Genomic DNA, 13,867 nt, shown 5'->3' on the forward strand with positions numbered 1-13,867 from the left:
TGCCAGAGGCCACTTCACCCGCTAGAGGGAGTGAATTTTTAATAACACCGTGCCCGTATCCGCGGCCCCGCGCGATTCTCCACGTAGAGAATCCCATTGTCTTGGTCGCGTCTCGTACGCGGTGGAAAAAGGAAGAGGGGGAAGAGGGGAGAGAGGGAGAGGCCCGGGCTGGAGGAGGAGGAGGAGGACGATGCGTAACTCGCACTCGCGCTGTTATCGCAGAGGAGAGGAGAATTGTCGAGAAAAGCGTGCAGCAACTTTACGAGAGAAAGGATCTCCTCGTTTTTTATTAATTAATATAACGGGCGATGCTTTCGATGAACAGGGTGAGAAGGATCGCAAAACGTCCTCCAAGGACGCGGAGGAGAACAGTCCGGCGCTGGCCAAGTTCCTGGACGACGTTCTCAAGGCGCAGGACGATTTAAAGTGGATAGATCAAACCGTGCGTAACGTTAATCGCGAGAAGAATTTGGAGAAGTGAGTTAATTGGTAAAAAAAAAACAAAAAAAATAAATAAATAAATAAATAAATAAATAAATAAAAAGAAAAAAAAAAAAGAAAAGAAAAGAAAAAATATAATCGTTCGTTGTAACGTTATGTGCGGATTATTTATATGCGGAATTGAAAATTTCCGTCCGATTTCGAAGAAGTCGTCACGGTAATAAGTATCGCGAGAAGAGAAATTCCGACCAGAATTACGAAAGTACGTGGAAGGGAAAGGATAAGAACGCGTATAAGAGCGTCGAACCTTCCCGAAATATGTATTTCGGCAACGACGTGGTGTTCAAGAGGAACGTCGACTTCGATGATTTCGATACATTACAAAACGGGTAACTTGAACCTTTCTTTCTCTTTTTTTCTTTTTTTCTTTTCGTCGCTCCTTTCGTCGTCGCCCCGCGAATCGAACTGAATGAAAAATTTCCCGATCCGATTGTTTTTCTCGAAACCGTTCATACATATCTCTTTCTCATAGATTGAACAAGAAAGATATTCATCCCTCTTCCGACTACGACAAAGACACGGCGGGCGAACAAGTTCCGAAAGATTGGACGAAATCGAAGGATCTTTGTTCTCTCAACGATTGGTTGAACTTTAACAAGAATCTCGGAGGGAAACGGGACAAATCGGGGAATCAAATGATCCACGAATGCGAAACTAATCAAAAAAATAGATTTAGTACGATTTAATAATAATCCCGTAACCTTTCTTTCTTTTTTTCCTTTTTTTCCTTCTTCTTAGATTTATCGTATTTATCGTATCGCGATTTCCGGTCGCGTGCTTACGTGCAAGTGAAAATCATATTAAACAGATTCTTTGGGCTCCGACAAATCGAGCGCGAAAGGGGATATGAAGTTTAACGTGAGAAATCAACGAGATGAAACGCGGAAGAAAGAGGCGCCGTCGCTCGAATCTTTGAAGGAGACCATATTAGAATTGAAGAAAAATCTCAAGGAGGCGGACAAAAAGCAACACGACAATTTAAAAAATGAGGATACCGGGGAAGTGGACGAGACCGAGAACGACAAGTTGCAAGAGCACAAAGATCGGACGACTCGCGCAAAGAACAAGCATCGAAAAATCGAGAATGACGATGACGGTGAGGGGGAAAAAAAGAGAGAGAGAGAGAGAGAGAGAGAGAAAGAAAAAAACGTTTCTCTCTTCTCCTTCTTCTTCTTCTTCTTCTTCTTCTTTTTTAAACTCTCCTCGTTTAAAAAAGGAGGAACGAGTTTAAAAAAAAAAAAAAAAACGTTTCCCGTGCCACGCTAAATCTCCAAGTTTTCAGCCAACTCCGATTGGTGGGAAAGTTCGAACGGAATGGAAAGGTTCGATCTGAAGAAGCGGGAGCAGGATTCGGAGGATGCGGATGAGAAGAACGCCCATCTGAAAGTGTGGAGGACGAAGAGGACCGAGGTTAACAACAACAACAACGACGACGACGGTAACGCGAAACTGTTTCACAGATCGGGGTTTGGGGACCCGTACCTTGAGGAGAAAGAGAGCCTGAAAGAGATCCACGACCGCAAGAGGCGTAGCAAGGGGACGCCGTCGGACGACAAGTGTTACGCGAACGAGGCGCGTAACGAGGATAAGAACGGCGTGGGGAAGGGAAGTGAGAAAAATCTGCTTGAGATATCGAGGGTGGGGAAGGACGTTCGGGCGAGCACGTTCGAGAAGACGGAGTCCAACGATTTGCGAGGAGTGGACGCGTTCCGTATGGAGAGCAAACTGACGAGCGACGCGGGGGAGAAGGGCGCGGAATCGAAGGGAGGCGCAAGGGAGGCGCGAAAAGAGGAGGGGAAGAACGCGGGGAAGGTGGTGGGTGGAAATTACCAACAATCGGGCCTGTCGCAGGGAAAATCGATGGGGATGGAGGGCAAGTTGACGAAGGAAGGAAAAGAGAATCTCGGGGAGGGGAATTCTTTGCATAGCTCGGAATCTGTGACGAACGAGTTGGCGGTGGCTGGCGGTGTTGCGGCGGCAGCCCCCTCCGCCGCCGCCGCCGCCGCCTCTGTTTCCTCTTCCGCCTCTTCCTCCCCCTCCTCCGCCTCGTTGATGAGCGAGAACCCTTCCTCGAGCCAGGACAAGAAGGACGTGGCTCGCGGGGCAAAGGAGCAAGAAAAATCGGCGGCCGAGCAGGGGAAGAGATCGGCGGACGAGTCGGGGAACGTTAACCTCCATCTCGAGTCGGAGAACAAAAATTTGATCCAGTACAGCAACGAGAACATGAAGGAGGGGAAGCGTCAGGCACCGTTCATGTTGGACATGTTCAACGTGAAGAAGACGTTGCTCGAGAAGGAGGACAAACCGGGGAAATCGATTTCCACCATTTTCAACATGAAGCTGGCCAAGGCCGAGGTGGATACAGCCGCCGTGAAAGATTGCGCGAAAAGGGGGGGGAACGAGAAAGAGGTGGAGATCCCGATTACTAATGGAGTTCTCGAATTCGAGAAGAATAAAGTTAAGGAAGTGCCGTACGAAGACGGCACGGCCGGCCTCGCGCTACCCTCCGACATCATGGAGAGGAACGTGGATGAGAAACGGCTTAAGAACTCGGCGAGGGAGTTCGACAAAAGACAATCGGGACAAAGCGCGATGAACGAGGAGGGAATTCGAAATTGGTTCGAGGCCGCGGATCGTGAACGAGTGGACGCGAACGCGAACCAAGCGAATATAGCCGTAGAGAAGCGTAACGGGAACGTGGACGGGGGAAAGGGGGGGAAATTTAAGAACGAGGAGGAGTGTTCCAACGACAACGCGGACAATAATAATAATAATAATAATTTGGTGGACGGGAAAAACCGCGGGAACGTTGGCAAGGAGAAGGAGTTGAATTTGATAGGGAGCAAGAGCCAGGAGTCGGAGGTTGGCGGCAAAGAGAAATCGGCGACGAACGAGGTCGACGGCGAGAGGAAACGGAAAAAGAAATATCAGGGGGGGGGATTCGTGGCCGGGAATGAGTTGAACGATCAAATGACGAGCGACAGATACGGGCAGAGGAAGATCCTTCAATACATGGAATATTCCAACGACGAAGTGGAGGAGGCTGATTTGAATTACAACGACAGGGAGGAGGAGGAGAATCAGCGACAATCGGTCAATGCAGGTAAGAGGGGGGAGAGAGAGAGAGAGAGAGAGAGAGAGAGAGAGAGAGAGAGAGAGAGAGAGAGAGAGAGTGTAAAGAGGTGCGACGATTATCTTTTTTCTTCCTTCTTCCGTTCTTTTTTTCCAGAAAAAAGCGACGTATCGGCGCGCAGGAAAGAAAGGGCGGTCAGCGATAAAAAGAAAGCGAAAGTAAATGTGATGATAAAAAGCAAGATGAGCAAAAAAAAGAAAGAGAAGACTAGGAAAAGGCGTAATCCGAACGTAATCGAGTATTACGAATACGATAACGATATGGATCAAGAGAACGACGAATTGTCACCGTCCAACGAACAAGAACGAGTGAAAAATAATTATCAAGACAAAAACCCTATAGAATTTGATGCGGGACTTGGTAATGATGCGTGCACTTCTCCATCCTCGAAAACCTAACGTGAAAAAAACTGCTAAAAATCTTGCGTAGTAAAGTTTCGTCAAATTTTGTATCGCAACCTGTTCAAGTTCACCTCCCTCCCGTTCGTTGCCTCCAGGTTAGGTGAACACGTACGAGAACTCATATCTGTTTTCAATCGTAGTGGAATACGAGGAGGAGAAAGAGTGTGTACCACCCAAAACGGACAAGAAAGTGGACTTGCATGAAATAGAAATGGAAAAAAAGGAACGGGAGCAGGAAAGGAAGAAGAAACCGACAGAGCAATTCCTGAGTCCAAGTGGAAAAAATATAACTAAGAAGAATAGCGCATCGATATTATCGACCAAAGTTAAATTTGCGGATGAGGAAGGATCGTCCGGCGGGCAACAAGCGGGATCAAGGTGAAGGCAACGTGAACACCATTAGTCGCGAGAGGTCAGTGGTAAATTTCACGCAAAACGAAATGGTAAAAAAAAAATAAAAANAAAAAAAAAAAAAAAAAAAAAAAAAAAAAAAAAAAAAAATCACATCAAACGGATGACACTGACCTACGTGATCGTTGTATTAGTGGTTATTACACACGTACATTCCGGGAGAGATACCGGGGACACCGACTGATCCTAGTGTATTAACAGGTTAAAAGAGCCGGTCGAGGAGAACGAGGAAACGTTTCTAGATAACGAAATGAACGAGATGGTACTAGATCCTGCCAAATATATTCTCAAGATGGATAAAAATCTAGACGTCGGGATAATAGATGATATATTCGAGGATATCCAATCTTTGGACGAAAAGTATGACATATTTCTCTCTGCATTGCTATCCTATGCTACGCTATGTTTCCCGTTGAACTGTTAAACCGTCGCGTTCTCGTCTCACCGATCGTATCACCCAAATATCTGTCCGAGCAGAAAAGAAAAGATACCTAACAGCATGGAACCATTGTACGAAGAGTTGAAAAAGATATACGATTGGAACGAGGAGGAGAACAAGAATAAGCCTCGAATCAAGGGTGATCAGAGAATGTACTACGAGAACAACGATAAACTAGATCCGACCGTGGTCGAACAGAAAGATCAATTGGAATCGCCGGAGATCCACGCCGATTCATCTGGAACGTATGGTAAAAAAAAAAAAAAAAAAAAAAAAAAANGAAAAAAAAAAAAAAAACGTTGAATGAATCAATTTCGTTTTGAAACCTCCTTCGTTTTCCCAACCACGATCACCGACCATGATCAATTTTGCCGTACAGCTTCTAGCCCCAATCTATTCCTCCCTATTTCCCTATTCGTTTACGATGGATCAGAAAAATCTAAAATTGGTGAGAATAATTCACCGGTCGTATCATCTGGCGAGCCCATTGCGAGGAACAACGTTTCCCAAAGTAATTATTTAGCTCTTAAAAGCACGGACGATATGTTTAAAGGTGGGCCGGAGCAAAGCCTTAACAGCACCGACGAAAAATTACAAGGACTTGGTGTTATCGGTAAAGTTGTTGAGTGGAAAACGCAAAAGGTAAAAGAAAAAAGAAAAAAAGAAAAAAAAAAACGAGTAAAATCCAACCGAATATATATTTCCGAAATTAAATTATCGCATTTGTATATGTATATGTATATATATATACATATACATACGTATATATATATATATACATATATATATATATATATCCATACTCCATAATGTATCCTATCTCCCCCTACCCTCCCATCCTCTCGACTTTATCTTATTATTTTTCTTTCGAATCTATAAACCTCTTGAATCGCGCACAGGTGAGCGGAGACAACGCGGAGAAAGATGTCGCGAGTCGATCGTTAACAAGGGATCAGAGGCGGCGATACGTAGATACAGATCAATTCCCTCGTTACGAATACGAGAAATATGCGAGATTACGATCCCCACGTAATCACGATAGGGAGAAACGCGTACAAAATATTATAGATCGCGAGAAACAGATGATAATTAGCTCGAGAGATTTGCACGAGTCGTTCGTCGAGCCCCTTGAACTGGTCGACGATTCCGACAAGGACATAAGGGTGAGGCTCGGCAGAAGTTTGAAAAGCGTGGAAAATTCGGGGATAGTCGCGTCTTACGTTGGATCTAGTTCCACGGAGAGATCGGCCAATGGTTCCAGCGCGAGGATCGCGGGCCCGATCGAGGATAAGAGCACGAGATCAATGGATCAGGGATTCGCTCTCGTCGCGTCGTCGCCCCTGGACGTGGAGAAATTGTTCAAGGACGAAGGTAGGGTAAAGAGGCAGGTCTCCCTTCCTTACGACGCGTATTACGACGAGGTGAATCAACGAGTGAATCCCGATTCCGAGATGATGTATTACAATCGGTATATGAAAAACGAGGAAAACGATCATTTCCAACCGTTGAACCCGTACGAGAATATACCCGGCAACAAGCTGTCGAACATGAAGGATTTCGAGTTGGGCAAGGATGTAGCGGACGATTATAACAGAATATCTAGGAACAAGGATCCCGCGAAGAAGAAGAAACACGCCAAGAAGAAGCACAATAACAACAACAAGAATAACAACAAATTGAAGAAGAAGAGAAAGAAAATTCGCAAGAGCAAACCTAGCAAGAAAACTCGTAGGAAACGGAGGCATCACAAAAAGCAGCCCAAGATAAAAGATCGTGAGAAAAAGCGGAAAAAGAGCATGAAGAATCGTCATAACATTAAGAAAATAAAGATTGATCAGAGCGAGGACGATAAATATCATGATCAGAGGAAAAGGCATCATGGTAAAGGAAGGAAGAATGTACGTATTTAAGCGCTCATTTTCTCAATCTATATGAAATCCGATAAAATATGATTTATAATTTAATTAAAAAGAAAGGTTCGACGATAATATTTCAGACGATGAACTCGATCAACGATATCCAGAGAAGAAAAATCAACACGTTTTTGGTAGCCGATAATATGGAAGATGAATCGCAGATGGATTTGGCTGTTCATGGTGAACTCGCAGGAAAGATCGTGGAACAAATTTTCGATCAGGTATTTCTTTCTTCTTTTCATTTCTCCCTCCCTCCCTCTCTCCCTCCCTCTCTCTCTCTCTCTCTCTCTCTCTCTCTCTCTCTCTCTCTCTCTTGGATAATTCTATCTCACCGCGATTCCTTATATTTCTGTCGTTTCGAAATCATCAGGTGCAGAAAAATAAAGATCTGAAGGTATCGTTGGGCCCAGGTCTTTACTACAAGCACAAGGTTAGAGATACCGTGACAGCTGAGAAATGTCATCAAACTTTTAGCAACGATAAAGTGCGTTTTTTCAATTTATATAATAATCTAACATCTAGCATCTAGCGTGGTTGAGTACGTAAAAATGCTTTGAACGTTTCGTTTTCGTATTCAAGGAGATGGACGAGATAATGAACAAGATCGTATCGCTTCTGAATCAACTCATTTTCGAGGAGGTGCAGAAAAAGACATGCATTTCCCTGCCGCCAGATTTGATGGAGTTTTTGGACTGGATGTTAGAATTGAATTCGCAAACGACATCGTTGCAACAAGTAATCCCGGGATATTGTTATTGATAATCGAGCAATCGGGAGGGGGGAAGAAATTGGACGCACACGTTGGAATTTTCGTTCCAGCTACCACCGACGTTACCGTTTATAAAAGGAGATTCGCAGGAACATTTTCCACGGGACAAATACCTATTCCAGAGTTTTCCGAGTCAACGGATAGAGACTGAGATCACCGAATTATACGTAAAGATCACGGTGATACGTAATCTCATAAAGGAGTACGGTTCTTTGTCGGAAAAGGAACAGGAGAAAGTCGAGGCGATTCACGAATATCTGGTTAACATTGATTTTGATCTGATGAGCTAATTATCCGTTACCGCGATTTCCGCGAAATTTTCTCCATTTTCGTTTTCCTCGTCCCATTGTTTCCAGGAGAAACAGCTAGATTTGTTGCTCGAGTACATCGAATTGAAGGAGGAGACCGAGAAGAAGGAAAAACCGAACGGAGAGAATGGAATGGCCAACATAAGCGAGAGTAATTTCACCGTGTCGGATGGTCTTTTGCACATAAATTTGCCCAACATCTTGAAACTGAACAGCGCAGACTTCTTCGCTAATCAGGATCTTCTTCGAGACAGTAAACGCAAACTCACTCGCAACAAACTTGAAAAAAAAATTATTTAAATAACGCGACTCGATAAACGCGTTACGATCGATCGCGATATATATATATATATATATCTATATAGATTTCCCGTACGTTTCAGACGACATTGGAGTTTCTTATAAAGGGAAAAGGATAATCAGAAGCGCGAACAAGCAACAAAAGCATAATAATAACAAGATGCAAAGAAATCGTAGAAAGCGCAAAGGGAAGCATGGTAAGCATCACAAAGATGCAAGTGGTATTGATCAGTCACGGCATAAGGACAGTGTGCATAATGCTGCGACACTGCGTCAAAAACGTGAATATGCGGACAATGCCTTTTGGGATCCTCTCGATTCAGAGTACGAGGAACCTTTAATTTACGATTCTATGGACACGGCGAACGTGGAATCGAGTGGGAAGGGTGGCGGTACGCCCAAGAAAAAGAAAAGTTTGGGGGATGATAATGGTGGTAAAAAGTATGCGATAACGCAACATTTGATTCGAGTCGAGAATCGACGATAGGGTCCAAGTGTGTATTATTGTGATTGTATTTTTATACAAGTACAGTGCTGGGTCTTGGGAAAAAGAGATGACGACCGATTTGAAAAGGGACAGGAGCGCGAATCAGAAAGGAAATATCGAAGAAAACGTGTCTCTCGCGAAAATCCAGTCCCAAGAACAAGACAAGTTTAAGACGGAGAACAGAGGTGATTATATTTCTTGTCTGGTTGTCTATTTGTCGCGTAATTTTTCCCCTTTTGGCAAATCAGATCTGATGGAGGAGGAGGAACCGATAACGGGCAAAAATCAAGTGGAAGACGAAATACTACTGCTCAATAAACGACTAGCTTGGAAGCAAGAGAACGAGCAACAATTGGAGGAGGTTGCTTTCGGCGAGGATATGAGGAAATCGTTGAAGGACAAGGAGTTATTCGAAAAATTGACCGAAATCGACAAGAAGAAGTACGATACATTCAAGAGGCAACACGAAAATTACAACTCTACAAATTACACGACGAATAGTCGAAACGAGAGAGACAATTTATCAAACGAGGACAAACTGAGGATGCTCGAAAAGAAGATAAATGTTTATGCGGATGAGTGAGAGGCGAGAGGCGAGAAGCGAGAAAAAAGTAGGGCGTGGAGGAGAAGAAGTGGCGGGCGGGGAAGAAAAGAAATTGACAAGTTCACCGAGCGATCAACCACCCCCGCGATAAATTGCAAGATAAAGTGAAAGCGTTAAAGAGGAACGCAAAGTTGGAAAGACAAACTCGAGAAAGAGAAGATAACGTTGCAAGGGATTATGCAATTAAATGGAGAATTAAACCGAGTGTGTCGCAATGATATAACGAGTTTCGTCGTAAATCGAAAAAAGTTATATTTTAATTCGAGAGAGAGGCGAGAGGACTACGCAAAGGGAAAAAGAATCAATCAAGGTAAAAATAACTCATCGCAATTACAGTGATGCTGATAGCCTTAACAATAGTAACCAACTTTAAATTTATATCCAATAATATTTAGAATAAATTTTATAGAAACACGCCTCGTTCAATATTCTTTTATTCAGCTAAAGCTTCTTACTTTACAAACCTTTTGCTCTCTCTCTCTCGATTTCGTTTCGTTTCATTATCACGCGCGTATATATATATATAAATAAAGCAATAACCAGTAGTTCACCAATGGACATTTATAGGTGGAGTAATTGTATTTGCGATACAATAGTGCGAGGCTGCGTAATATCGCGGTGAACCGGGATAGGTTCGCGTCGTTGCTTGACAGCGGGCGTCTAAATAATTTCATCAGATACATCGATCGCCGATGAGCTTTATCGTAATTGACACATTCGCTCTATCTGGCCGACAGGCGAGCCTGTGAAACCTCGTAAATCGTCCTGTCGTTGCGACCAACTCGACGGCCTCTCGTATGTTTGCACACGCCTACAACCTCCTCCCCTCCCCTCTAATACTAATCTAATGCACGAAAACTGCTTAAACCCCCGCGCGATTACTATCTGCTAATTGCCCTCCAAGAACTGATGCGATTTATCGATATAACCCATTCCCAAATTTTACCATGTGAAACGATCTTACGACATATTATTTATACACGCGAAGAAATATTCTACGCGAAAAATTTAAATTATCTATCCTCGAGTAATTCGATATATTCGTATCGGTAAAGATCGAAGCAAAAGGGAGAGAAAAATTGAAACGCGAAAAGAGAGTAGAAGATCGATTATTTTCGTAACTCTTTCAAAGAGCTAGAGAACTATCGCATTGTTCCAAAGATTTCATAATCCGGTCCTAGATCGACGTCCCTATCCCGACGGCGGAACTGATTAAATCTCGCGAAGAAAAAGGAAAGGGACGACCTCCGCCATTGCGATTACTCGTACCTTTTCGCCTTTTCTCCCTTCGGCTCCTGTCTCCCGATGGAGAAGAGGGGAAAGAAGAGGAAGGAGAAGAAGAAGGAGAAAAAAAAAAAAAAGTACGCGTTCTCTCGTCTCCAGAGGCACGAAATATCTCGGAAAGTTTGCTCGTAAAGTAAGTCCACGCAGCGAAATTCCCCCGGGCCAATTAAAGTCCCGAAATCGGACGCGCTCGCTTATGCAGGCAAGGGCAAGGTGGAATACGGAAAAGGGAGAAATCTAACCCGCGGTCGGTGAACGTTATTACTTATTCGACTCAAGGATTTTAAGGGTGGCCGACACGCGGATTTATTTAGATATTCCAACGGTGAGCATCTGCTCGAGGTTCGACTGGCTCTCGTCTGCCACGCTTTTCCTCGCCACGTTCTCGCTCTTCTTTCGACCCGCATTAATATACACGGAGAGCCGGTGTGTCTGCGATCCCTCCCCCTCAGCTATTTTTACATAACATTAAGTTGTTCGTGTAACGGAGTCCTGGCCCTCCACCACCACAGTCGTCCTCCAGAGGTTGGGGGGTCACTAATGGGGGTTAAAACGTACACAGGCAGAACTACGACACCAGACGCGTAGACGCGCATCGAGAGAAATTTTACCGATCGACTTTCAACCCCTTTTCAACCCCCCGCCACAGCTCCAACGGGGCCCAACTTCTTCTTAATGCGCTTTAAATTCTTTCGATTCTGTCCCAACCTATCCCTTCTTCCATTCTTTTCTAATGGGCGAGCGATTGAAATTTTGTTTCCCGAATTAAGGGTAACTAACGTCGGCTAGAGCTAACGTCGAAAATGATGAATTTATTCCGCGAATAGAACGGAGAAAAGTTTTAATAAAGCGAGGGACCGTGAATTATTAATTTCGAGTTCGATAGGTTTTAAAGGCGACTGATACGATTTCACGGAGGCGAGGAGTGAAAGAATGGCGGGATGCGCGATCATAAAAAATGATGGTTCGATCTCGAGGGAACATTGGTGGACGCGATAAGTACACATTGTTCGACACATTGCGCCGCGACTTTCGAGCTATCGTTAGTCACGCTTAATCGCGTTTTTTCGACGGCGATTCCCTCCGACGACCTCAATTTAACGGCACCACGATCGATCCACGAGAGAGTCAAATGCGAATCCCTGTAGCCTCTTAATTGGAAAATGAATTCGACTACGGGCCACGGAGATTATTCACGAGAACGTCGCCAACTAGTTTCAATACCCCCCCTCGTACGCGTCGTTTACGCCAATTGTTTCGAGACCCGCCACTGTTTCTGAGCCCTGGATCAACTGGGCGACTTTTACGATCACGTGATTGAAGGAAACATTTTCGGTAATTTTAACAATCGGCTGACTAAGCTAAGCTAAGCTTTCTACTCTCTATCAATCCCTAAACTAACTATTTATTCTTAATAATAAATAATTCGTAAATGGGAGAGAAATTATTCTCTTCTCCTCCCATCGAGAAGGAAAACTAAGAAACTAAGACTAAGAAGAGTAAGAAGGATAAGGAGGGGGGAAAAAAAAGTAAAGAGAGGGAGAACGAAGGGGAGGCAAACGGCACGGAGTGAAAATCGTGGTGGAAAGAGAGAAGTGGGTGGTGGTCGGCCATTGGATCGGGGTCTGGCACGCACCCCCGAATGACAGATGGTATTTTCGCGTATCATGATCGCGGCTAGGATAGTTTCCTATATCGTGGAATATACAGCCCCGGCCTGGCATCGTCGACATGTCGATAGCAGGCCTCGCCGTGCGATACATCCACCGATATCCCCGTACCATGGGCATCCGCGGTCCATCCCCTTCGTTCGACCGCTAAATGGCCAAGCGGAGCCACCCCCATGGTGCTCAATTATTGATACTTACCCCTCGTGCCGCCTAGCATTTCCCCGGCTGCATGTTCCCGATGCGTTGCGTCCTTCGATCCTATGTCTATGCGAATGCATCTCCCTGCGAACAAACACCGCCAACTTCCACTCGACTTATCTGAAAATAACGAAACGTTATAACGCGTTAGTTGGTCTCGAGTCGTGGAAAATATTTTGTTCAATGAATGTTGATCGAATGAAAAAAAATTTATAAAAGCTCGTAAAAATTTTGCTAGGAGAAAATTTTAATCCGTCAAATCGATAGTATTTTCTTGGTGAAATTGTATTATATTTTTTTTTTTTTTTGAACACAAGGAAACGTATCGTCGATGTTGATGTCCAAGTTTGTTGTGTTAATCAGAACAAATAAAAAAAAAAAAGAAAGAAAAAGAAAAACCGATCAATCTATGGGTAGAAAGATCGACAAGTTTCCAAAGTACTAGTTTCGAAGTTTATAAATCGGAATAAAGAGGGGAAGAGCTGAGAACCGCTGTTGGTCGCAATGGCCTCGATTAACCGTTTGACCGGCTAGAGCGAGTAGTGGTCAACGTTTTCCAGGCGTCCAGGCTCGCCCTATTAGATCTACTGGGAAGGTTGGTACAGATATCCGGAGGTGGACGTACAGTTTCAATGTTTCTTTGCATCGAATTCTGGGCGAAGCCGGTTTGTTCCGCGGGGAAAAGATCGAGGAAAAAAGAAAAACGAGAGGAAAGTGGCGTCCACTGATTAAAAGTTTTCTGCCCGACATCGTGATCGTTCCTTCGCCGAGTCGGCTCGATGTGAGATTAATCGTGGCTTCTTCGATCGAGCCACGAGAAAACCAAAAACCGATATCGGTTCGGATAGAGCACAAGTGGAAGGGAGAAAGAAGAGAGCGAAGGGAAGGGAGAGGAGAAGAAAAAGGGGAAATGCGAAGGAATACCGTCAATGGTATTGAAAAAATATAATCCACCCCACGGTCTTTCCGTAAACTTTAAGACATTCGTCTATTCGAGGCTCGTTCGTCAAGCGGGAATCGAGGAAAACGAAAAGAAAAGAAAAGAAGCGGCCTCCATAAAGCGATCGGGGAGACCCTTCGCCGTTACACCCATAGACGCGAGCCGCGTCTTTCCTCTAAGTGTATTAGACTCGCGTTTCGGGTCGTGGAAGAAGGTGTGCGGGGGTGGGTGTAAGCCGGAGGACGGTTTCGAAGGGTGCGAGAGGGTGGTCCGAGGCCTGTACCCCGCTAATGGCACCCTCGGGGTATTCCCGGAGAACCCTCTCGTATTTATTATTTAGCGAGGATACCGGTAGGATGGAAGGAAGCGGGAGAAAGAGAAACGGAGAAAGAGAGTCGAGGGGATGGCGTGAAGGTGTAACGGAGAAGAAGAGCTGGGGGAGAGAGGGTCAGCATTGGCAGGCCACGAGGATTTATCCGCAAACATCACACATCGGTCGTAGACTT

At 44.6% G+C, this 13,867-nt stretch overlaps 2 protein-coding genes and 1 pseudogene across 2 annotated transcripts; all 3 read left to right on the top strand.

Annotated features, from left to right (window-relative positions):
* Window positions 1-1,815: 1,815 nt before the first annotated feature.
* On the top strand, window positions 1,816-4,032 carry LOC122714385 (MATH and LRR domain-containing protein PFE0570w-like). Its single transcript, XM_043935675.1, has 2 exons — window positions 1,816-3,604; window positions 3,731-4,032. The coding sequence occupies exons 1-2, from the start codon at window positions 1,816-1,818 to the stop codon at window positions 4,030-4,032; spliced, it is 2,091 nt and encodes a 696-aa protein (XP_043791610.1).
* A 1,935-nt stretch (window positions 4,033-5,967) lies between these two features.
* Window positions 5,968-7,330, top strand: LOC122714331 (uncharacterized protein DDB_G0280579-like). Its single transcript, XM_043935592.1, has 3 exons — window positions 5,968-6,783; window positions 6,882-7,022; window positions 7,172-7,330. Exons 1-3 carry the CDS (start codon window positions 5,968-5,970, stop codon window positions 7,328-7,330), a joined length of 1,116 nt encoding a protein of 371 aa, XP_043791527.1.
* Window positions 7,331-7,383: 53 nt separating this feature from the next.
* Window positions 7,384-9,248, top strand: LOC122714332 (annotated as a pseudogene).
* Window positions 9,249-13,867: the final 4,619 nt, after the last annotated feature.

The sequence above is a fragment of the Apis laboriosa genome, unplaced genomic scaffold (genome assembly GCF_014066325.1).
Source record: "Apis laboriosa isolate Shangri-la unplaced genomic scaffold, ASM1406632v1 scaffold29_cov151, whole genome shotgun sequence".
Taxonomy (NCBI): Eukaryota; Metazoa; Arthropoda; class Insecta; order Hymenoptera; family Apidae; genus Apis; species Apis laboriosa.

Bases quoted from the DNA above. Each gene is read 5' to 3' on its own strand.
- LOC122714385 (XM_043935675.1), top strand. From the start codon at position 1,816: ATGGAAAGGTTCGATCTGAAGAAGCGGGAGCAGGATTCGGAGGATGCG. The intron at 3,605-3,730 runs GTAAGAGGGGGG...CTTTTTTTCCAG, and splicing joins GCGACAATCGGTCAATGCAG to AAAAAAGCGACGTATCGGCG.
- LOC122714331 (XM_043935592.1), top strand. From the start codon at position 5,968: ATGATAATTAGCTCGAGAGATTTGCACGAGTCGTTCGTCGAGCCCCTT. The intron at 6,784-6,881 runs GTACGTATTTAA...ATAATATTTCAG, and splicing joins ATGGTAAAGGAAGGAAGAAT to ACGATGAACTCGATCAACGA. The intron at 7,023-7,171 runs GTATTTCTTTCT...CGAAATCATCAG, and splicing joins TGGAACAAATTTTCGATCAG to GTGCAGAAAAATAAAGATCT.